The 23885-nt window shown below is 41.2% G+C and overlaps 3 protein-coding genes across 6 annotated transcripts; 2 read left to right on the top strand and 1 right to left on the bottom strand.

Moving 5' to 3' along the window:
- Positions 1 to 668: 668 nt before the first annotated feature.
- Positions 669 to 15336, top strand: OLAH (oleoyl-ACP hydrolase). 3 transcript variants are annotated; one of them, XM_052694996.1, is made up of 9 exons: positions 669 to 728; positions 2530 to 2625; positions 7938 to 8011; positions 10016 to 10147; positions 11753 to 11891; positions 12510 to 12609; positions 13687 to 13856; positions 14656 to 14741; positions 14976 to 15336. In XM_052694996.1, the coding sequence occupies exons 4-9, from the start codon at positions 10018 to 10020 to the stop codon at positions 15107 to 15109; spliced, it is 759 nt and encodes a 252-aa protein (XP_052550956.1). In that variant the 5' UTR covers positions 669 to 728; positions 2530 to 2625; positions 7938 to 8011; positions 10016 to 10017; the 3' UTR covers positions 15110 to 15336. The 3 variants fall into 3 exon arrangements, with proteins under 3 accessions (XP_052550956.1, XP_052550957.1, XP_052550955.1); XM_052694997.1 differs by lacking the exons at positions 669 to 728; positions 2530 to 2625 and having other exon boundaries at positions 7494 to 8011; XM_052694995.1 differs by lacking the exons at positions 669 to 728; positions 2530 to 2625; positions 7938 to 8011 and having other exon boundaries at positions 8818 to 10147.
- Positions 15337 to 15489: 153 nt separating this feature from the next.
- On the bottom strand, positions 15490 to 18390 carry ACBD7 (acyl-CoA binding domain containing 7). Its single transcript, XM_052694998.1, has 4 exons — positions 18182 to 18390; positions 16034 to 16151; positions 15863 to 15925; positions 15490 to 15778 (listed from the first exon to the last, which is right to left on the bottom strand). Exons 1-4 carry the CDS (start codon positions 18191 to 18193, stop codon positions 15705 to 15707), a joined length of 267 nt encoding a protein of 88 aa, XP_052550958.1. The 5' UTR covers positions 18194 to 18390; the 3' UTR covers positions 15490 to 15704.
- Positions 18391 to 18616: 226 nt separating this feature from the next.
- RPP38 (ribonuclease P/MRP subunit p38) lies at positions 18617 to 21150 on the top strand. Of its 2 annotated transcripts, none has more exons than XM_052694992.1 (3): positions 18617 to 18932; positions 19024 to 19077; positions 20102 to 21150. In XM_052694992.1, the coding sequence occupies exons 1-3, from the start codon at positions 18773 to 18775 to the stop codon at positions 20971 to 20973; spliced, it is 1086 nt and encodes a 361-aa protein (XP_052550952.1). In that variant the 5' UTR covers positions 18617 to 18772; the 3' UTR covers positions 20974 to 21150. The 2 variants fall into 2 exon arrangements, with proteins under 2 accessions (XP_052550952.1, XP_052550953.1); XM_052694993.1 differs by having other exon boundaries at positions 18871 to 18932; positions 20098 to 21150.
- Positions 21151 to 23885: the final 2735 nt, after the last annotated feature.

Raw genomic sequence — 23885 nt, 5'->3', positions numbered from 1 at the left:
GCAAGGTTGTGGGTGCCCTGTACCTGGAGGCATTCAAGGCCAGGCTGGATGGGGCTGTGAGAAGCATGGTCTAGAGGGAGGTGTCCCTGCCTGTAGCAGGGAGATTGGAACTGGATGATCTTAAAGATTCCTTCCAGCTAAAACAATTCTATGATTCCGTCGTCAGTGCAACAATCTAACTCGAATCTTAGATAAAAAGGCTGAAAGATGGGGGCACTTGAAAGATAAAGACAACTTAGAAATAAGCTATGATTTTTTTAGAACTCCTGCCTTCCCTAACTAGAACTGCCTAGATTTCACAGAAGTTCAGATTCAGTTGAATGTATGCCCCAAAAGATCATCTGTTCATGTAATAATTCTTTATTATATGTGGCTATTTTTTTTTCCTGAATTACAATGAGATCAACTGAAGGTGTCTTGTAACCAGTAATACAGACTCTGCAGGGTTGTTTTTTTTCATTTTGTTGTTGTTGTTGTCTTTTCTTTTAATTAAGAGTTGTAAAATAATTCTTAAAGGCAAATGACTCCATTAGGTTACCACAGATCTGTCTTCTACATCCAAATTTTGGGAATGTATATGTAATCTCAGTGTGCATCTTGCCAGCTGGCTTAAGTAGATCACTTTGCAAAAAATGTTATGAATTCTTGTCCCTTTCCTCTTATCAGCAGGAGGATGATGAAATTGTATGGGATCTGCTGACTGATTTATCTGAAAACTAACCTACAAAGTAAGTATTAGTTCTCAGCTTGATAAGCTGCTCTACTTGTTGTGTTAGTGTTGTTGTTAGTGTTGACAGAAAGATTGGGATAGAAAACTATACTTTGGGAAGCTGGGAAGGGCAGGATTACTTCTGCCATCATCAAGATGAAGTTAAATTTGAGGAGAAAACATCTGTGGATTTATGCCTACAGCATTCATTACTCTGTGTAAATATTTTTTACCCAGTTCTCCTTTTGACTCATATGGCTGGTTTACATGTGTCAGAGCTAGAAGGTAAGTGGGCAGTGAAGACTTTTTGTGATACTGGGAAAGCTGTAGGTGGTGCCATGGAGCAGTAATCCTAACAGCAACTGGTAATGAAAGTAACACCTGAATAAACAACCTTTTTCAAAGAAAAATGCATCAGATATCAAGGAAAAAATATCCCAAGTTCTTAGCACAAGCCCCTCAGCACATATGCTGTCATTCATTCTGTTTGTGAGTGATAGGTGCAACAACACTGCCTAGAGGAAGGTGGAGACAGTCATAAGCTATCACTGTCTACATTGTGCTCAGTTAACTCTAGTGGCCACCCACTGCAGATGGTAATTGTGCTGCTCAGTCAGTATTTATGTTTCATTTGTTGTGAGATTGCTCATGCACTATATGCTAACTGATATTAGGAGAAAATTAATTTTCTTAAGTAAGTGGGTGCAGTTAGTATTCAAGCCATGTACATACTTTTTTGTTGTTTGGCTGAGGTTTTTTTTAAGCACTTTCTTCAAATTTGTATTTCTTCTTTCAATTTCCAATGAAATGCCTATATTTCTTCCTTATCTGTAATGCAAGAATTTGCTGAACTACTGGTCCAAAAGGCTGGGAATGAACTGAGGCTGTAGTTGTGCCATGGCTCTTCCAACCATCCCATTTCATTTCAAATTCTGCTTCTTTTACTGCTCGGCATGCAAGGTCTTGTTTCCCCCCTGGTCTTGCATTCATTTTGTAGTTAACATCCAGTCCGGGCATGATGCTTTCCTTGCCAAATGAATATTTGTTGTCCTGATTATGTATGTTGATAATTATGTTTCTTTTCTCCTCTATCAACAAATTATCAAGGGATGTCAATTTGTCATCAATGATTTTTTCCTTGATAATCCTTACGTAGAGTATATATCCTTAGGCTATAAAAAAAGAAACAACAATCTATTATGACTTATTTTAACCTTTATCAAGCCTATTGGCTGACAATGAATAGTTTCTTCAAGTTAGCCGATGTACTACAATTTGGTACACTGCAGAATTTGTTGTTTGTTGTGCCTATGCACCAAATGTCTATGATCTTGGCACTGGGCAGCAGGGTGGTTCCTGCCTCTCTACTCTGCACTGTGAGACCTCACCGGGGGTACTGTACCTAGATGTGGAGAGATGTGGACCTGCTGGAGTGTGTCCAGAGGAGGGCCACAAAAATGATCCAAGGGATGGAATACCTCCCCTGTGAGGACAGGCTGAGAGAGGTGGGACTGTTCAGCCTGGAGAAGAGAAGGCTCTGGGGAGAGCTTAGAGTGACCTTTCGGTATCTAAAGGGGATCTGTGAGAAAGCAGGGGACACTTTAGCAGGGTCTGCTGTGATTGGACAAATGGAAATGGTTTCAAACGAAAAGGGGGAATTTAGATTTGGGTATAAGAAAAAAGTTTTTTACAACAGTGGTGATGAGGCATTGGTACAGGTTGCCCAGAGTGATGGCGACATTCAAGGTCAGGCTGGATGGGGCTCTGAGCACTCCAACCTAGCTGTACATTGTAGCTGTACGTGTCCCTGTTCATTGCAGGAGAGTTGGATCAGATGACTTTTGAAGGTCCTCAACCAATTCTGTGATTTGATTCTGCACTCCAGTGTCCAGAAGCTGAAGCTGTCATCTGCTTTGGTGAGGTAGCTTCTGCGTTAAAAGTGAATGTATATATCATGACCTTTTTCCAGGCTCTTGGTTGATTTTTGTTGTCAATAAATGTAGTCTGTGCTCTCAGCTATGCATCCTTTCCTGACCAGCTGAGATATTCCTTACTTCACTGCACATATCTATTGTTGTATATTTATTCTTTTATCTACTACTGTCACTGTTGTGCCCACTTCAGACAAAATCCCATCCTTCACAATTTATCAATTATTTCTTAGGAAAGTGCAATAGGCATTTCTTTGATTATACTTGCAATACTAACAGTTTTGCTGCTGTAGCACTGTGGAGTTTCCTGGCTTTCTTAGAATCTCCAGAAGTAAGCATGAATATGTTGCAAATGTTTGTTAACACCAGTTCTACAGAGCCTGTGGTGCTATGCTGTGGAAGGGTAGCAGCCTACACACGTACACTTTGCTAAGACAAGTTTAAGGTCCTGATAAATACACTTCTATCAGAAATTTTTTATCCTCTTATAGAAGAACTTTCATGCTATTAACATGCCTGAGAGCATTCAGCAATGGTTTCCTCATGCCACTTTCCTAATGATTTGTTATCAGATTGCATATTTGCTCCATGTAGTGATGGAATTACTACCTTCTGGGGTGTGCAGTAGGTTCTTTTTTTGTATGAGGCTCAGCTTTGCATGTCTGGAAGGACTATTTTATCAGAGACTTGTGGTACAACTTCTGGGTATCTTCTGTAAGTCCTTCCATGTAACTTTAGTTGCTTCATTTGTTTACTGTACATTAGACCTAATGTCTTGCTTATGATTTTTTAAGGATTCACATCAGGCCTGCCTTCTTTTTCATTCTTAGGTCATCTCTGTCAGTGATTTCCTTTATTCATGCATTTCTTTGATTGCCCTTAGGGGAAGTTTTCAGGGTACAGTTGTAATCCCTGGCTTAGATGTTTGTAGGTTTCTTCTGCTTCAGTTTATTTCTGTCCACCCTGAAATGTTGCCTTTGATGCTTTTTGGGAGTTTCTGGATTCTTGGCAGTTGACTGCATTTCTCATTCAATCTCCTTCTTTCTAAAATGTTACTCAGTTTATAGTGGAGCACTTCAGCCCTCAAACTGGTGTGTATATCATTCAAACCCTGAGGTATCTACTGAAAGATTTGAAAAATTTTTCAGGAGTGTCACAGGTTGTACCTAAAGGAAACACTCTTTTTCTGACTTCAGGTTCACGTTGAGTTCTTGAAAAATGTCTCTATCTTTTCCCATGAATGGAATGGAGTTTACAGTACCAATAATGTTTTCCTTTTTTTTTTTCTTTCTTTTTTTTTTTTTTTTTTTTTTTTGCACTGAGGATAACTGTGGTGTTTATAGGACTACTATTTATTTTTATTTACAAGCAGCAGAACACTAAGAGTAGCTTTCTTACTGACAGTTTGCATTGTCTTAATAGCTTGTAGCACTTGATCACTTTTCTCTCATTTGTTATTGCTTCCTGGAAGTGCTGCAGTCAGTTTTTATATCTTGATCTTCAGTCAAAGAAGCGGATAATGTTTGGGTCCCTGCCTAGAACATTTTAGTTTTCCTTACTGATTGAAAACATTTCTATAGAATAAGATTTGTCCCCAAGCTGTTAACTAGTTTTCCAATACTGAAGACCCAAATTTGCTTTTGAAGATGTGTGATGCATCTGAGACAACAGTATGTGGAATCATTAAGTTTGGAAAAGACCAGTAAGATCATCTAGTACAACCATCAACACATCATCAGTTGCTGCCATCATCACCTATCCGTATTTCCATCACTGTCACTGTACCCAGTCTGTACCCAGACTGCATCTATTTCATTTTGTTATATTTTCCATAGTCAGTCCTGTATACAGACTGAACATTTCTAATGTAACTTCTACACATAATAATCCTGTGCAAGGCTGAAAAGCCAGCTTTTCTATGAGTCCTAGTCCCTCCAGATTTCTTGTTTTCTCTATTTTTAATACACCTTTATTTTATTTTCTTTCTTAGTTACCAGGCTTTAGTGGTCTGACTTTATTGCATACACTACATACTGAGTACAGTAATGAAAAGGGCTTTGTATTTGTTAAAGTAAACTGGCCCTCTGTTAGCAGAACTGTTCTTTCAGCATTGCAGCTAGCTGGCTTTCTTTCCTTGTCTGCAGATGCATTCCTTCATCAAGCTAATAGCAGTGTGGTACCGAAAGGGTTCACCCATGTTATACAACCACTTTAATAACCTGAATTGCCATCTTAACACAGCTAGTTTTTCTGCTCTTGTCTGGAAAGCTATTTCAGAATGTGATGGGTTAAAATCCTATTTCTAGTTATGGTTAAATTCATGGACAGTCTGTACTCGTTATTCAAAGTGCCCTCACTTCTCTTGCATAAGCTCTGTATTCTAGCTATCTAATCCAGCTTGAAGTTACCTTTATTGAAGAGGCTGACCAGTATGATAGGCAGAATTCCAGGTGAGATTATTCAGTACTCTATCTGGTGGCACTCATCTTTCCCAGTCTCTAATACATCTCTGAAGTCTTCCATTTTGTAAATTCTGCTTTTCAGTCCATATTTACTTCTGCATACTTAAAAGCAATAAAGGGACATTTTTCATTTATTTAAGATTGTCTCAAGACTGTCCTAGAGAGGAAGCTTACTGCAGCTCTTCCTTCAGGTAGAATGAGAACTGCTTAATTGCATGTCTCTCCATGAATACTCCTAAAAGGGAAAGATTTAAGTTTATCCTTTGAAGAATAGTGACCACAAAGTAATGCATAGTTGTAGTAAAGATGCTAAAATGGCAAAGGTTTGTTAAAATAATAATTATTGACAGTAAGCGATGATTTACAGAGGAGAAAGCAAATTAAATGGCTTGCAGTACATATAATCCAATGTATTTTACAATGGGCTATAATAAGAGCCAACCTTTATAAAGCAACATACATGACTTAGTTCTTCAAATCTTACGTGTGCAACCAAGAAACAGTGCTCCTTTTTTGCTTTACTGCAGAGATCTGTATGTGCTGATTTTAACTTTCAAAATGAGACACGTTAAATTACTTTTAGTGAATTGCAACTGCTCCAGCAATGGTTTTACTCCTAGACAAAGATTACATTGTTTGGCTTCCAGAATTGTAAGTAGTGCATAAAAAATATGCTTGCTTTCATCATTATTTCTGATAGAATCATACTTGTCAGTTGTCTAGTGTTTCACTCTCAGTGAAACACTAGACATGAGGTCTTCGTGACCTACTGCTAGGTCCCTTTGTATTCCTGTTGTTGCACAAAAGAGACTGAAAATTGCCAATAGAGCAGCAGCTAAGAAATCTTTAAGGAGGAGGAAATTCTGGACTTCTGCAGTTGGCAAATTTGGTTCTGTAAAGACCTTGTTCTTAGGGATGAAGATGAAAGTGAAAAATAATTTTGGTTGAGAGTAGCATCTGTTGGAAATACTTCATTTGTGAAAATGTTAATTCACCAATTTTTGTTTGAAAAATGAACATTCTTTGATACTGAGAGAAAAAGTTAGAAGGTAAACAAAACCAACCAGAACTTACAACTTGTAATTCACTGTTCTTAAGGAAATGCTACTTGTTTAATGCTGTGCTTTCAGAATCTTATTCTTAACATATTTTATTTTCAACCTTAGTTAGAAAACAGTCATTTCCAGTAATATTTTATTACTCTAGGAGCAACATTGCTGGACCTGATGTTTTAAAGCCGGCTTTCAGGACATCAGTGTTATGTGTCTGATTTGATAATTACCACCATGTGAGGCTGGAGTAAATATAGCACATCAGGAGCTTTATTATAAATGGTAAGTTATAAGCAGATGCGTCTGTTAGCATCATGTGGAGAAGCCCTGCTGGGCATAACAGCACAGGTCAGGACTAGTCAGCCACTATAAGCTGCTTTAAATTGTGCACCTTCCAAACATAGGTGTGCCGCATCTTACTTCATATTAATTGCGACACAGACGTGCTATGAAAGAACCTTAGCGGCTGTTGGCATTCTGACTTTGGCCATCTGGAAGTTTGCAGAGCCCGTGATTAGCATTCACTGCCAAGCCCTCGCCTTCCCCATGCCTGTTCCCATGGAAACGGCTGCAGCTGGGAGAGGAGGGATGGGGAAGGCTTTCTTGTTATCGTTTGCATGAGGTCTTTTGTCCTGATTGAGAGTTCCCAGGACAGCAGGAAATCAGCAGTGAACGGAAGGCTGCAGACCTCACCTGGGGAAGCCCAGCTGACTGGCTGGGCCAGCAAGTGCGCTTTTCAACCAACACCACACATTTCTCAGTCTCCTAGAGAGATATGGAAAAATGGAGAATAATGATAGTGACAGAATCACAGAAGGTCTTGGGTTGGAAGGGACCCTAAAGCCCATGCAGTCCCACTGCCCTGCCATGGACAGGTTTGCCCCCCACCAGCTCAGGCTGCCCAGGGCCCCATCCAACCCGGCCTTGAGCACCTCCAGGGCTGGGGCACCCACTGCTCTCTGGGCAGCAGTAGCAGCAATAATGTGAAAACTACAGAGTAATCCAACTGATGTATCTTAAGTTAAGGATCACAACACACTTTGGCACTCTGGTCTGTTAGTTTTGGCCAATGCTTTGGAATATCCTTACTTTATTACTATTGCTGTTATTTTTGTTAGAGCAATACTAAAAAGAAGAAAAAAGATGGCAATATTCCTAGTGCTACGAATGCAGTTACAAAATACACAGGGATTTTTAGGTTGCTGATAGCATCTTCAGAAGCACAACTTGGGAGATGACACAAAACCATCACATGTAACCAGTGTGTTCATGTTTCCAGCTTGTTGAAATTATAACTGCCCCAGTAAACAAATGTAGGGTCTTATTTAAATCAGACAATGACGTTCACATCTTCAGCCCTTTACAAAATTGCCCAGCAGTGGTGTGAGCGCTGTAAATCTGAACAGAGCTTTCCTAAACGGCTGGCTTTTCTTGGTTGCTTTGCAAAGGCTTTTTTTTTCATCTAGGTTGTGGACTGCCAGTAGTAAAATTGCCACAACTTCCATGCTGTCATTGGTGTGCTAACCTATGCTGCTTAAATTGCTGGGATCGATGTGGACACCCTTCTTACACCGCTTGATGTCACGCCCAGATGTCCCAGTCTTTTTTTGGGATGTTCTATGCTTCAGTCCCTGCCTTTTTTCTATGCATAGACTCCTCCCCTTCAGAAAAGACATAAAGCGAGCGACTCTTCCACCTGAATCATATTCCTTCCTCACCTGCACGACTGGCTTCACCTCACATCTGCTGATACATAAAGTTTGATTCTTTCTTCTCGTTACAGAGCACTGATTCAGCCCTTGGGCTGTCATTTCTTGGCACTTGCACTGGTGATTTTTCAGGTACTTTGCTTCTAAGGTAAGTTGGACAATAACGGGATAAACCTGTATGAGTAGAAAGCGTGAAAGATTCTCAGTGACTGGTAATGTATCATGAAATAGTTTAAAGACTCGGCTAAATGTGCTTCTTCCTCATGCCTGCAATTTTTCTGTCATCTTTAGAATCGGTTTGAAAAGAGATTTTTCTATTCTTACTTGTCTGCCAAGTTAAGAGGCTTCCAAAATGTTTGTTTCTGTCTTTGTGAGGAATGTGTAAATGGGACTGGTGGTACTGATGCTGTGTGAATCTACCTAAGGAATTATGGCTTCTGCTGTAGTGGTTCCTCCATACCTCACTGACTTTGAGACACATCTTTTGCCAGTTAACTTTTGATCCAAGTTTGCTTGGCTTGCTTTTCTTAGAGTTTCTTTGAAATGATTCTTCTTAATAAATGTTGATGTTAATTTAAACATGCCCAAAAATCTACAAAATTTTAGTTACAGCAGCATCACAATAGATTTTCTTCTTTCTTGTTTGCATTAAAATTGGTAAGAATTGCTGCCTACTCTGATCTGGTTGCATTTCTCATACTTTTGTAAGCAGGTAAAAAAGACTACATATAAGCATATAGGTTTATTTTATGAACAGTCATCCACTCTTACATATACCAAGCTGTATTCAGAGTGAGAAGTAATACCTGTGATGACTGTAAGCATCTTGGAAATGTTGCTCTTTTTTAAGCTGTTTATATTTATCTCCTATTAGTTTTACAGTCTTTTTAACAGGAACCTGTGAGTTTATTTCAATGGTTGCAGATTTTCTACAAATTCTATTTCACTGTCACTTCTAAGCAATTTATCTGTGCCTGGTATTTCTGTTTGGGGGAAAAGAGCCTGGTATGCAGTAAGCAGTGGGATGTCACCTCTGTGCTCATGTCCACCAACCTAACCTTCAATAATAAAGTCAAGAAAGAAGAAGAATGGTTGAGAATAACTCTTCTGATAGAAAAGACTTAAGAACAATGCAGCTGGCCTCTTTGATCCTGTTTCTCCTCTCAGTAAAAAGAACAGAGTAGTTACAGATCTTACGTCAGTGCTACGTCTGTCTGTCAGTAACCAGAAGCACTAAAGCTGCTACGCTACAGCTAAGCGTGGTTCTGGTAATTCCATCATCTCAAAAAGGGTACAACAAAATGAGAGAATAGAAAAGGGCAATGATCATAGTCATGAATGCAGAAGCACTGCCATATGAAGATTATTAAAGCAAGCCAGGCTTTTTCGTTCTGGAAGCTGAATGAGGGCTGAGAGAATGTGACAGACGATTTCAGAAATGCTTAGCGGAGATTCGGAGGGATTCCCATTTGCATTCCTTATGTGGCTACTTGAGGGCATCAAAAGAAGTTGTAGGAGTCAGATTCAGAATAGAAATCATTCTTCGTGCAATGGACAGTACAACTCATTGCAAAAGGGTGTTGTGGATGCTGACTATGTGGATGTAAGGGGAGACTGGATAAACACAAAAATGAGAAATTTCATAGATGTTTTCTGTATATAAAGAAACTGCATCCAGCTGTTCCATGGAGGTCCATTGTCACTGCTTTTATAGACAGAATACCGAACTATGTGATCATTGTGTTTTCTATGTCTTCAGATGGATCTTATATTTTGGGATATCTTCTAAAAGCCTGTGTTTTTGAAGAGCCAACTCGAAACCCTAGATCAATTTCTTTTGCTGCTTGCAATATTCCTTGTGGCCAATGACTCAAATAGAAGAAGATACTGCCAAAGGTGTTGCCCAATGCTATTCCATCACCTCTATAAAAGCATTCTATAAAACTGGTTCTATAAAACTGGTTTTCATTGTTGCATGAAGATTATCTCATATCTAACTGACTGTTGTCACAGTGCAAGCAGCTCTGATGATAGAAAATATTAGCCCACTGTTATAAATTAAACTTAATGCAGTTTAATTTTCCTTTAACTGAAGAGATTTGCTTTAGAATGATGGGATGTTTTCATACTGGTTACTTTTATTTTTTCCCAGGCATGGAGAAGGCGATTGTTCGTCCATATAAAAGGCCAAATGCTCTCTGTAGGCTGATTTGCTTTCCCTGGGCTGGAGGTGGAACTTCTCACTTTGCTCAATGGGGCAAACTCTTCAGCAGCTCAATTGAAGGTTGGTCATTTGTGTAGTTAAAGCAGAAGTTAACAAAGCTGGGCAGTCTGAATTGTAGTTACCACATTTTTTTTAAACAGAATATCACGTTCTTGAGAGCACTGCAATCTTTTTTCCAATGGACCTTATATCTAGAAAGGAATTCCACTAGGAATTCACATTTCCATTAGGATTCTGGGTTTGCTAAGCTTCTGTACCACCTTGTACCTTATACTTGACTAAGTTAAAAAGTTATATCCTAGGAGCTAAATTTCTGGAGACCATGTAGTATGCTTGCTGCCTCACAAACTGCTGGTATATTCAGAAGCAGCAACACAGTGGCATATTGTTAACTGTGTTAAAACAAGGCATCAGTGGTGCCTTATAGAAGCCTTATGAAGAGCTAAGAAGTACTTTTTAACACTGGGAGGCTGCACAGAATTAATTTCATTTATCCAGAGCATTTGCATCATTCTGCACTCCTTGTTATCAGATTTTAAGTTTAAACAATGGATTTATAACAGTGACATTACATTTAGTTACAGCGTGAAGCAATTGTCATTGCTGCCAGGCTGTATCAGTGCTAAAATGATCCAATGCTGAACTATTCGAAGAGGAACCAAGGCCTCATCCCAGACCTCTCAAAAGAGGAAGTATTTAGCATTTATGGAGGCCATTGCCATTGCAGTTGTACTGCTCCTCGAACTGCTTGCATGCTTCCTGCAAATTGTTGCATAAGTCACATCTACCTTTCCTAGAAATTAAAAGAAGTAAAAACTGAAAAAAGGAAAGGCTTTCAACCAAGTTACTTAGGAGATGGCCTAGGAACAACTGCAGATCCTGACGGATAAAGGGACAAAGCAGCATGCTTTTTCAGATGCTTTAGTTGTCTTAAAAAAAAAGATAAACATGAACATTTTTGTACCATTATCTATGGTACTACGCAGTAGCTTATTCTATCTCTTGTAAAATACTTTGTGTCTTACCCATTACTTTCAGAAATTCAGGAAGCCAACATTCTTACCTATCTATTAATTCCTTATTTTCTTTAAGCAGTGAGAGAAAACTCCAAATTTTTGAAAGGAATGTAATAAAAAGACATACTATGCTCATCGATTTATGAGATGATTCTTCATTTTACTGTGCACAGCCCCAAAGGGACTTCCAAGGGGAACACAGGGACTGCATGATTCTGATAGTTGGTTAACTTTGTAATGCTGCCCTTGAAAGGATATTCTTTATTCTTTTAGTGAAATTGGTGGATTTTTCATTGTTATTAGTATTCACTGCAATAAAATTGCTTTAAAACCTCTGCTGAGATCGTTATCTCTGCTGAGCCTGTTATCATTTTAAGTGAATTTCTGACTCGAGGCTTTTATAGATTACTACAATGGGAGAGGGAACACTTGTGAGTAAAGGAGGGGATGGAGACTTGATCTGTCGTTAATGACAGGATTAAATGTTAACAGTAGGAATAGCAAACACAATGTACCAACTGTAAAAGGATTAGTTTACATAACCCGCATATTTTCAGAACCAATGAGAAAACTGAATGAAAATGACTTTACTGTTTGCACTTGAAACGACTGCAATTCTTTTCTGTCTCTTCCTCCGTTGCTTCTGTAGTGTCAGTTGTAAGGCTTCCTGGAAGAGAAAGTCGCACTAAGGAGCCTTTTGCAAAGGACATGACAGCTGTCATTAATGAAATAACCAGTGCTTTGCTGAAAGATCTGCAAGAAAAACCATTCGCCTTCTTTGGTCACAGGTGACGTTACATACATTTTCAGACACCCCGGTGAAGGAACACTTTAGTTTTGTACAGTTATTCAACCCTCTTGGCAAAAACCATTGGCAAATACATTTCTGCAAAGGTTTTGTCAAGCTGTGCTAAAAGATGCTGCTGATCACAAAGACTGTGTATTTACTTCACATTACTTTTAAATGACTTTGGGTACAATGTCTTCTGAAAATGGCAGTGCTGTGATTTCTTTTTACACTAATACATTCCAGTTGTTTAGTGTTAATATTTGTGTCAACATTTACTCCTTAATGAATGCATGAGGTGAACCAATCATTAAACAAACACGTTCTGAAGATCACTCAGTTTCAATTACTCAACTAACTCTCTTTACTGTAAATCTGGGAAACTACTACAATAAATGTAGGCAACAAAGGCCTGATTTGTAAAACTAGCCTGTATTGAAACGTATATTGTGTGAATTAGTTATTTCACTATAATTTGTCATAATTACAGAACCATAAAATTCACTGTATTTACAATTTCTGTCATTGTTAAAGATAGCCAGTTAGCACTAATGTTCAACTTATGTTAATGTTTTCCAGATTTTACTTATACTTTTATTACTTTCTCTTTTTGCTGCAGTTTTGGAGCTTACATCAGCTATGCAGTTGCAGTACACTTGAAAGAAAAGCATGGACTAGAGCCGATCCATCTTTTTTTATCAGGGGTATATGCCCCACATGTAAGTTACAAAATCATTACCAGTGCAACAGAGAACAGAATATTAGCCAGCACGAGTAAAACACCTGGGGTATCCTTTTACAGTATTGTATATGTCAAGTGCTTTAAAACAAAGCAAGCTTCAGGCCACATCAGAAAAGTGTTCTGATTTTTTTTGAGGATATTAATTCTGAGGTGGATGGAGAATTTCAGTGGAATATTTACCACAGCTAACTTTAACCTAGAGAGAGCAATCTCATTGATCTTCTCAATACTCTATTATTTACTATGGCCTTTGGCTTCAGAGTATTAAAAACAAAACAAAACAAAACACAAAAGTTACACTCCTTTGTAACATGAAATAACTGTCTTACCCCAGTTTTTTATCAGCCTCCCACACCAGCCCTCAGCACATTTGCCATTTATTTTTTTTCTCCTTTTAATCCTTTTTTACTTTCTTGATTTACCTTCAGTACCCCCTGCTTCTGATTTTCTGGTTGTTCTGCTGGTTCTCCTGCTCTTTCTCAGTAAAATAACAGCAACTGGGCTTTTTCCCAGCCCTCCTGTGTTCAGCTGCTCTTTGCTGCTTTCATTCTTCTCTTTCTGAGACTTGTTAACAAGCATGCTTGAGCATGAGCTAGTGCTTCCTAGAAGTAATTATGAGTCCTGAAACTTTCCATAACCTCTAGGTCACTCCAGCAGTACATCAGTGGGCACCGTGCCCACTAGTTAGGCTTTTCTTCACTGTTTTATTCCTTACATTCCAATAGCGAGTGTCAAAATCAAATTCATTGCTATGTGTCTGAAATTCTCAGTGTTTTTCTCACTTACCATCAGATAGCAAACACTGTCTCCTAACCCTCTCTAAGAAGCATTCTCTCCTAACCCTCTCTAAGAAGCAAACACTGTCTCCTAACCCTCTCTAAGAAGCAAATGTTAAACTGATCAGCCACTGAGTACTGGTAATAGAGCATCTTCCCAGTTTTTTACTAAAACAATTCTTAGTGAAAATATTATTTAAAGTGCTGTATACTATGGTGTATTATTTAATACTGTGCGTATTACACACAACACCTGATCTTTTGTCTGGTGCTCACAGTCTGAAGCATTTCTTCTGATGGGAAAAGTAAACGAAGCAAAGGATGAAGACATTCTTGAACATGTCAAATTCTTAGGAGGAACTCCTTCTGAGTTTCTGAAAAATGAGGACATCAAGAAACACTTGATACTTACTGTAAGAAAAGATGTTAGCATTCTTCAGACATACTCGTAAGTTTTACAACTTTGTATGATGTTTATATTTTACAGCTTTCATTCTTCCTGATTCTTTCAAGTAGTTTTTTTTTACTTATTTATTCCTCTGCAATTTGCTCTGCTTTCTGCTATTAAAAAATATGAAACAGTAAATATAGCTTTCTCTTTAGTGTATCTTTATGTCTACTTTTTCTGCCATAAATGAAAACACTGCTTATGAAACCACCACAACTATTATTACAGTACTGAATAGGTCATGGTAGAACTTGAAGCTAGTCATGCTTCAGGATCCTGTTGTTCAGCCTTCTGATCCAAAGACCACTAACCTAACCAGAAGCGAAGAATCCCTTTCTTCCAGGAACAGAGAGGAAACTTCCATGCCACCTACTATTCTACAGCTAGCTTACCTAGTTGTGGATAGTTTAAGTTTCTCACCGTGGCAAAGTGAAAGACCTGTTTTGGCCCTAGGCACCTGACACTGATAAGGCCCTGAAATACCAGAACTTCAATATAAGCAGAAAGCATACATTTTATTGTCAAAGAGAATTTTCATTGCAGGTTAAAGCTCTTTTTTCTTAACTGTTGAGTCATTTTTTCTTTAAAACTTGAGATGTAAGTGCAGCAGTGTAAGGACTTAAGAATCTCACAAACACAGTAATTCCACTTCTTGATGTTCTGCACAATTTAACCCATAAAGTTTATGTTGTTTTTGAGTAGCAAAAAATAGCTATTCTGTATATAGAGGCAAAACCCAAAACCCAAAGGTATCTTAGGACAGAGAAACTTATGGTAATGAAACCTTTTATGTTCACAGTTTTGAGAAGGCAGAAAGAAAAACCATCTTCTCTTGTGATGTCACCTGCTTTGATGGCTCTGAAGAAACAGTGCATGATGCCGAAGGTACTTTGCTTAAGTATCTTCCTTTTCTGGTTAGGCATTTCCCTGCTGTAGCAAATCATTTCATGAACAGAATTCTCCGGGGTCTTTTATCACCTTCTTAAATAAAACAGAGACACAATGAAATAACAGAGAAAGCTGTTGATGAGGGATTTAAAGCAATTACTAAATTCTGAAGTGGTTTCATAAGATAACCAGAATAGTTTACATTTCTGACTCTTTAAATATCTTTTTCAGCCTGGCTCAATATAACCAGAGGAGATACTTCCATTTACAGTCTTCCTGGAGGTCACTTTTATCTGCTGGAACCTTCAAATGAAATTTTCTTGATAAAACACATAACCAAGTGTATAGAAAATGCTGCTTTATGAGTATTTCCCTCTATTTTAATAGCAAGTGTAAGTCTACAGCACTTAATAATTAAGTCATTCTTTCTGCTGAATTGCACTGTTATGCCTAAAAGTTACTCTGTTCCTCCAGAAGATCTTCACTGTAATTCTTTAAAAGGGTTTAAAGAGTTGTTCTGATTTTTGAAAATAAACTCTAGCTTTGTATCTTAAAAATAAAACACTTTTCATTTTTTCTCTCTCTTCTCATTCAGCACATGCATAAACCCTTCACTTTATTCAACATCAGCTGCAAAAAGTGACAGCTATTATAAGTTATTTTACCTTAAGAACTTGTGTGCACTGTAGAAATGCTAAATGTGATTTTATACCAAAAAAAACCCCAACAAACCAAAACCCACAACTCTTACAGAAGCATTTATTTCATAGGCTCAGATTTAATTAGAGTAAGATACAGTCTAAAAACACAGTATGCATGTGAACACCTTTCGCACTGTGGTGGCTCACGCGTAAATGATCTTACTGTTAGATTTCACAATAACCAGTTAGTACTGCGTTCTCCTCTGCAGTGTTACTTCCTTCATCACTGAGAAGACTCAGAGTGTGATGTCTGAGTATTCTAAATCCCATATTTTTCTATCAGTGCTTTTGCTTTAGAAATATAGGCATTCATGGCATCCTCCTTCGATATACCTGCAAAGAAAAGGAGTCGTTATCTTTTCTTATTTGCCATCCTGTTGAAGTTATTACATGAGGTAAATTTAATTGCTGTAATACCTCTTTTCAGGTTCCACGCCTCCCATTTGGCTTTGCCTTTCATATCTAACATTCCTGGACATTCTGCCAAAATAAATGCATACCTTCATTAATTATCAAGCAGATTTATAACACATTTTCTTGTTTTCAAGATACGGGGTAAATTGGATGTATATATGGGAACAGAAATACCAATATTAATGTCTCCAACAGTAGCTTGTTTGTAGAATCCATAGAGTTCTTTCAGTTCTTCATCAGTTGGTCTTGTTTTCAATTTTTTAACATCTTCTGCAGCTCCATCGAAGTCAGCCTAATCAAGAGGAATAATAAAGTATTAGTCTGCCTCTGAAGGGGTGTGCTTAAAATATTCATTATAGCAAGCACGGTAGTTCATTATATGGTTTCTATTACTCATACGTTTAGTGGTAAGTCTAGGATTTTCCCATGAAAAGGTTTAATAAAGCCTTTAATAAACCTATGGCAGCACGGGGTCAGAACTCATGCATTCAAGGCCTAAGGTTCTGGTTAGCCTTGCAGAGGTCAGGCAGGGGGACTCGTTGGTCTTGTAGGTCCCTCCCAAGTGAACCACTCCACTGTAAAACAAGTATTTCATTCTTGCTCCCAACACCAGTAGACGCGACATACCTGACCCTTTTTGTTTTACTCATACAAGTACAAACAACAGCAGCACTCGTGCTTGGTCACCAGCAAAAAGAAGAACTGGCAACAGTATCAATACACAAATCGAGTTGCCACAACTGACTGAAGATTACATAAATTTTATCTTCATCTTTACACTGTGACCACTGCTGTGTATAAAGCCCTGCCAGGGCAGAGATAGAAGGACTATTTAAGTTGGTGGAAACCTCCTTTATGCAGAGTAGTTTTCTGAACTATCATCACAAAAAGAATGAGCTAGAAGCATTAGACTTGTACAGACAAAAAAAAAACTAAACAAGAAAAACAACCCACAATAAGGATGCCATTATTAGCTTCTTATTTTTCTATACTTTTATTCTATTTGGATCTATATGAAATATCACAAGCCATTGTTTCAAAAATATGCAATGCACATCTTTGTCAACAATAAGTGCATGGAAATGAAATTTCAATGACAAACATTCTTTTCTTCATCTCCCTCAATCCAATCTTTGTGCACGGATTTTGCTTAGGATTTGCTTGCTTACACAACATGCTTAGCCTGTAAAATATAATATCCTTTAATCATGAGCTGACAGAATTTCCCTCTCACTCCTCAAATCAAAAGCAGAAGTACACATATAGATTATATATATATATGCAGACTTAGATTTACACACATGCATTAAAAATAAACGCAGAAATTATTATCACTATATGTGATAACAGTCTGATACACGCAAAGAAAGAACTCTTCATCCTCAGTTTGCAAAACTCAGATGTTTCAGAGCCCTCCTGCTAAAACATTGCTCATGCTGCCCTCGTTTCCACACAGACTGAGTCAGTGACTGTAAGGGATGCGGGTGGCAGCTGTTTACCAAAGTGGTAATGGGTAGAAAGCATCTATAAGGTCTTTCTAACAGCGATGCACGGCTCAATTCTTATATATCGGGGCTAACGCGTTTATCTTCTAGCCGGAATTCAAGGCAGAACACAGCAAACTACAACGACCGCCGATGAAACAAAAGCTGGCGTTCCGCTCGGGACTTGGCAGCCCCGGCCCACGGAAGGAGCGGGCTCAGAAGGAACAACGAGCCCTCTGTGCCGCCCCTCGGAGCCGCAGCTCACAGCGCTGAGCTCTGCCAACGCGCCCCGCGTCGGGGCCTCTCTCACACACACAGAGCGAGCTGAGGCAGGATAAAGGGCTGGAGGATCTTAAAGCGAAAGGGAGAACGGAAAACCCCACAGAGAACAGCAGCCAAACCCGTCCTGGCACGGGCGAGGCGGGCAGTGACACCTGCCGCAAAGCGCTGGAAGGCAGCAACGAAGGTGGTTCGGTTCCTTCGGCAGCCGCTGACGCGTGGAGGCAGCCGCTTTCCTACCGAAACGCCACTTCAAGCGCATCACTCCAAAGATGCGCACACCCTAAAAACTCCCTTAGGAATGCACGCTTCCCACACACACACACACGCATACGTGGGCTCGGCGCTTCCCCGTCCCGTGCCAGCCGCTAACAGCGAACCCATCCTAACAGAGCGAGCGCACCTGAGCGGCGCGTCTCCTCCCACCGCAGTCACCGCGCCCGGGGAGAGCGCCCAGCGGGCTGCGCACGGGTAACGCGCTGCTCTGAGCACAAAGCAGACTCCCGTGCCGGGAGGTCACGGCCACGAAGACCGATGAGCCGCCGTCCCTCCCGCTCACCTGCAGGGCCATGGCGCGGAGTACACGCGAAGTCCGGCCTCTCTCCCGCAGCGCGACGCGGTGCCGTTGCCGTCAGCCCCTCGAGGCCGCGCGAGATGGCGAGCGGGCAGCGACCTCCCCTCGCGGCCGTTGCTGCCGTCACGGGACGGCGAGGCGCTGGCACGGCCGCCGGGAGCTGCGGTGCCTCGTTCCAGGAGGCGCTCGGGGCCGGGTTGGACGGGCCCTGGGCCAGCCGAGACGGCGGGGGGCAGCCCTGCCCGTAGGGCTGGGTGGGCTTTGAGGTCTCCTCCAACCGAAAGCATTCTGCAGCCGCCGCCGCCAGCGTCACGGCGCTGTTACAGCGCGAGACCCGCTTCGCAGCGCGGTCACCGTGAAACTCCTACTGGCCAACTCACCATCAGTTCATTACCCCGCGTATGACGAGGCACGCCTATTTATTTATTACCCGCGAAAAGCACCCTGCAAAAAAAACCTGACGGCATTGTTAGAATTCAGAAATGCCGGCTACCAAACCCGAAGCGGCAGCGCTCCGCAAGCACCTCCGTAACGCCGCGGCTGCCCCCACCCGGCGGCCCTGGAGCACGGCGGCGGATGGGGCGGGAGTGCGCCGCAGGGGCGGGGCGGGGCGGGGCGGGCCGCGCTCAGGGCCGGGCGAGTTCGTGGTGCTGGCGTGGTCGGGTCGGGCCCGACCGCGGGGGAGCGCTGGGCCGAGTGGGAGCGCGGCGTGGTGGCCGCGCCGAGCGGAGACCGGGTGCGTTCACCTCCCTTCCCGTCCGCACGGCGCGTTCTCAGGGCGCTGTGTAGCTGCGCGCCTTAACTGCGATCTCTTTTCTTCTCGTCAGGAGCTGGCGGGAGGCTTTCACGAAGCGTTTGGAAACCGGAGTTTTCGAATGGAGGTAAATGTTGGAAGTGTTCGCGTTGCTCATCTCCTCTGCTGGCAGCAGTGAGTCCTGAAGCTGATATGCGTGGAAGAAGTCGGTTTTTGGTTTTTTGCCTCGTCAATTCCCGTGCCTACACGCTTGTTTTCCTCATAGCGTCCATTTTGAAAAGACAAACGCAGGCTTCTTCACCGTAACGCTGCTTCGTGTACGATGCCTGTGAGATTTCTGGTAGCAGCTTCACAGGTCGCAGTGCGCTGATGATCTGTGCTCGGTGCGCTTGCCCTGCCTGAGCTCACGGGGTGGATGTGGTTTAGCTGAAGGAAAACCCCTCCAGGCAGACGTTGCCTTGTGGCAGTGCATATGGTGGGGGGAATTTCAACAAAGATGTTTTCTTTTTTAAAACCAAGGTAGCCTACTATCAGTATGCAGGGAATTGATATGACCAAAAAAATGGTTTCTTGTAAATATCTAAAGGTTGCCACTGAAGTAATGTATGTTAGGGAAGGAGGGAATCTGAGGAGCGCCGTGTCTGTTTCTCCTGAGGAAGATGAGTTCTGTTCTGTTGGCTGTGCAACAGTAAAGCAGTTTGGCAAGGAGATGCTGAACAGTAACCCAAGCATGAGTCTGGGGACTTAGTGAGTTAGCAGGGCTGGTAATCAGAGCATGCCTTCACATCAGGACAGTTCTAAAATGCAGCTGTGCAGCAGTGAAAACTAGTCTTTCAGAACTTGAGGGGTTTTTTGTTTTTTTTTTTCTAATCTGCGGAACCTCCTGCTACATTCATTCGTACATACAGCTTCAGAAGGGTTTCCAATCACTGGTGTTGCCTTGCTGGTAAAAAGCAAGCAACTCGTGCCTTGCTGAAGGATTATTAAGGATTAGCACTGAGCTGATATGAAGATGATTGCTGCCAGTATCACTTTGAGCTGAGATTCGTCTCTTCCGTGTTCCCAAGATGAGCCTCTAGTAATGAAGTCCACAGCAAATAGTGCAGGATAGAACGACTCTTTGCCTTTTTCTTCCTTCCCTCCACAGCTAGGTGGCGAAACAGAACAGAACCTGAGGACGCCTGTAATTCCACAAGGGACGGCGTCGCTTCGTAAAGCAAAGAAAATCACTGTAAAAACATGTCTAGATAATCCCTTTGTTATTCAGTGGAAAGCCATTGATGGAGACGGTATGCATTTCATATTACAGACTTTAGAAGACAAGATTAAATGTATTGGACTTAAAAAGATAGAGACTCCAAGAAAGAAAAAATGTTCCATTACAAAAAACCAAACGGAAAGCAAGTGTGATGCTAGCAACAATGAACTCCGTGCCAAAGAAGAAATAGAAGGCCATCGGCATGCACCAGGATGGACTGACATGGGCATCAGAAGACAGCTTGCTATTGGAATTAATGAAGTTACAAAAGCATTGGAGAAAAATGAACTGCTTCTCTTGCTGGTGTGCAAATCTGCACAACCTGCCATGATCACGTCCCATCTCATTCAGCTGAGCGCAAGTCGAGCCACCCCAGCAGGCCAGGTTCCCCGCCTCAGTGAAACAGTCGCACCACTTCTTGGCTTAACATCCATTTTAGCACTAGGCTTCAAAAGGCAGTCTGATAAATTTACTGATGTAGTAGAAGCAATAATTCCAAAGATACCTGCTTTGGAAGTGCCGTGGTTTCAGTACCAAACTGTAGGATCTGCAGCATGTGCAGAGTTGTCAGAAATTGATGAAGCTGAGCAGCTTGCAGAGACGCCGGAGGAGGAGCTCACAAGCCAGAAGCGGAAGCGTACAGAAAGCAATCAGCTCGATCTTTCACGTGTAATTTTGCAGCCTTTGAAAATCAAGAAAGTTGTTCCAAATCCAAATAAGATAAAGAAGCCACCTTGCAGAAAGAAAAAAGCTTTCTCAGCATAACTGATTTTAGTTCAGTTCTTCAGATTACAGTAGTTTTTTTTACTGCCTATGGAGTCAGCTGTAACTGAACTACTTTGTTAAGCTTTAACAGTGTAAAGCAGTTGGAACTCAGGGTTAACTCATGTATGATGCATCCAGGTGAGATTCTTTCTGCTTTAATAAAGAATATGGCTCAAACTTCTGTGTGAGCTTCTGTGTGGAGATAAACATTTGATTTGCAGTTGCAGATCACAAAGTTGAAACTGTTAATGAATGTCTTGAAGTAATTTGAGGATAACAAACACATCTTTAGAATTAATATAAAGTGCTAAATAAACTTTGTTGTTTTTTCCTTTACATGAACATGCTTCAGAGAGAACTGATTCAAATTAATGCCATTATGCATTAAAAAAAAAAAATCAATACCAAAATTGAAAGTTTATTTAAACAAGGTCCATGCCAGTATAACTTTTAAAGCTGGTTCAATGCTTGTTTCAAGTAAACAGCTGTAACAGCACAGGCAGACTTCCTTTCTGAGCTTTTGTTCTTTTCTCTGCTGAACAATAAGCTTGTTTTGGTCAGGGATGTATGCAGGTTTGGACTCCAACACTACCTGGTGCCCGATATGCTGAAGGAAAAGTACTGTTTTCATACACAGAACAAAATACTGCTGCATTTTTGAAAAACAAACTTCTATATGCAAACTATTAACGCACATATCCCATGAGAAAACAAACTAATCTATGCTCAGTTTCTAAATGGAGTCTAAAATTATCATCCAGGAAGTCCAGATATGCCATGTACCATTGAATGTAAAGAAGCAGATGACAGCTATAGTCACTAGAACAGACTACAAATCTTTAGAGTTTCCTTTAGTTTTACTGATGACTGTGAACAGTTTCTTAATGAAACTGTTTTGTAGGAAGGAAATAAATAGTGCTGCAATTCAAACTGCAATCAAAATGGATAGCGCAGGAATTTATATGTCACTCTGTAACTAATAGTCAATTCTGTGGTACTGTAAAAGAGCTGAGTTACTTTGCTGTTCCTCAAACATGGAATTTGCACTGTATTTTTCAGGGCTCTGCTCAGTCTTCTGGTGCTATCAGCTAGTTAATCAGTGTTTTGGATTTATTGAGAAGTGACAAATTCATGGTTCCAACTACGAAGGGAGGCAGGAGCAGTGATTCTATTGTCATGATGCTTCTTGTAAACAAAGCAGACATTTAATGCCAAAATTTTGCCCTTCCTTGCTGAGTGGCAAGGAAATAATAATTTTGCCTTGCTTCATAGTCCTTCACAGAGGTCATTTACTTTGGCTTTTTAGATGCATAAAATTGTGAAGGCATGCTAGAACCTAGTGTAATTAAATCCCATGCTGGCTAACGGTAACATTTAGCTCTTATGCTTTCTGTAAAGACTGAGGATTAGGCTTTGGTAAAGAACATAAGCACAGCAATCACTTATCAAGCACCTTGCTTCCTGTCCAGATCTACAGCTCTCCCAAAGGATTTGGGTCCCCTCCACAGATGCAGAGTTACTTATTTGCAGATGTTTCTAAAGACGTGTAGGAAATGCGGTAGAGTGAGCCTTTCCAATGCCTTCAAATTTAATTTTTATGAAACCACCTGTTAGTTTTTGCAGTTCTATCTGGTAGTCATTCCTATCAAGCCTAATGCACATGCAGGTTCAACACCTGAAACAACACAAGAGCCTCTGTCAGAGCTGACAGCAGCACCCACACCAACTCCCTGCTCAGGAAGTGAAGGTGGGTTGCCTCAATTTCTACTCCTGAGTAACTGCCAGGACACCTTTGAGACTCTCATTCTTTTGAAGCTGTGATACTTCAGCAAAGCACTTGAGGTAAGGAGCATGGCTAGCCATAAGGGTTGAGCACTTGGCAGGGACAGACCTTTTTGGGTTAAACAGCCGTTAAGCAATGCTTGTGTGAAGAGTTCTGCAGGAACTGCACCAGCTTCAGCTCTGCTGCCCCCTTTCCTCATCCTCTCTAGGCCTGCAGTTTTTCAGTCATAGTTACAGCACTGCAAAGCTTCAGCAGGAGCATGGCTCCACCTCCTCTCCCATAGTCCGCATGCAGCTGGAGCCAGAAGACGACAAATCTGCACCCCTCGGACACCTTCCATCACAGGCAGTGAGCCTGAGATGAAGGCAGAAAGCCAGGCTGCCAGAAAACCAGATTCAGTTCTGTCTTGGGCCTACGCATACTTGGTCCCACCACAGCCTAACAACTTTTCCAAACAATAGGACTGTGGGCATTTGCCTCTTGATTTCAGGGAAGAGAGGAGTAAAGAAAAACAATCATCTACCATTTCTTCCACTTGTAAAATGAGTGCATCTGGAGCATTATAGCCTGCCAGGCTATGGCTGTTCCTCACCAGGGCACAGGGCCACACTGAGCGGGGGAGGGGGGAGCAGGGAGAACCTGCCCTTAGCATGAGGCAGGAACACCACATCCTGCTGTCTGCTTCCTGCACATCCCAGCATGCTGCTCACCTTCTGGGAGTAAAGAACTCAAGTATGATGAAATTGGGATCAGTTATCTATACCAACAATTATTTCAGGCACTTAATTCTGCTCAAGCTGCACATAGGGAGTCAAAACTTCACCTATATAGTCTCCTGTGACTATTAGCAGACAGGTAGAAGAAGGGCCAAAGTTGCAAAGCCTGACTCCACTGCTGCAAGTCCCAAAAATCCCCTTCCGAGCCCTTGTATTCACCAGGCCCGAGCTGATGAGCACAAAGGGAGCAGACAAACCACCATCAATCCCTTCTTTTATGTGAAGGAAGCAAAGGCTTTAAGCATAGAGCTGTAACACAGGAAGGGAAACCATCCCTGTTTCCAGGGCAGAATTTTCTCACTGTTCAACAATAAGAAGAATCCAAATCACAAAACATTCACGCAGGGAAAATG

Source organism: Tympanuchus pallidicinctus, unplaced genomic scaffold (genome assembly GCF_026119805.1).
Source record: "Tympanuchus pallidicinctus isolate F22 unplaced genomic scaffold, pur_lepc_1.0 scaffold3, whole genome shotgun sequence".
NCBI lineage: Eukaryota > Metazoa > Chordata > Aves > Galliformes > Phasianidae > Tympanuchus > Tympanuchus pallidicinctus.
The sequence above is the reverse complement of the archived record's forward strand: the minus strand, read 5'-3'. Positions and strand labels throughout refer to the sequence as shown.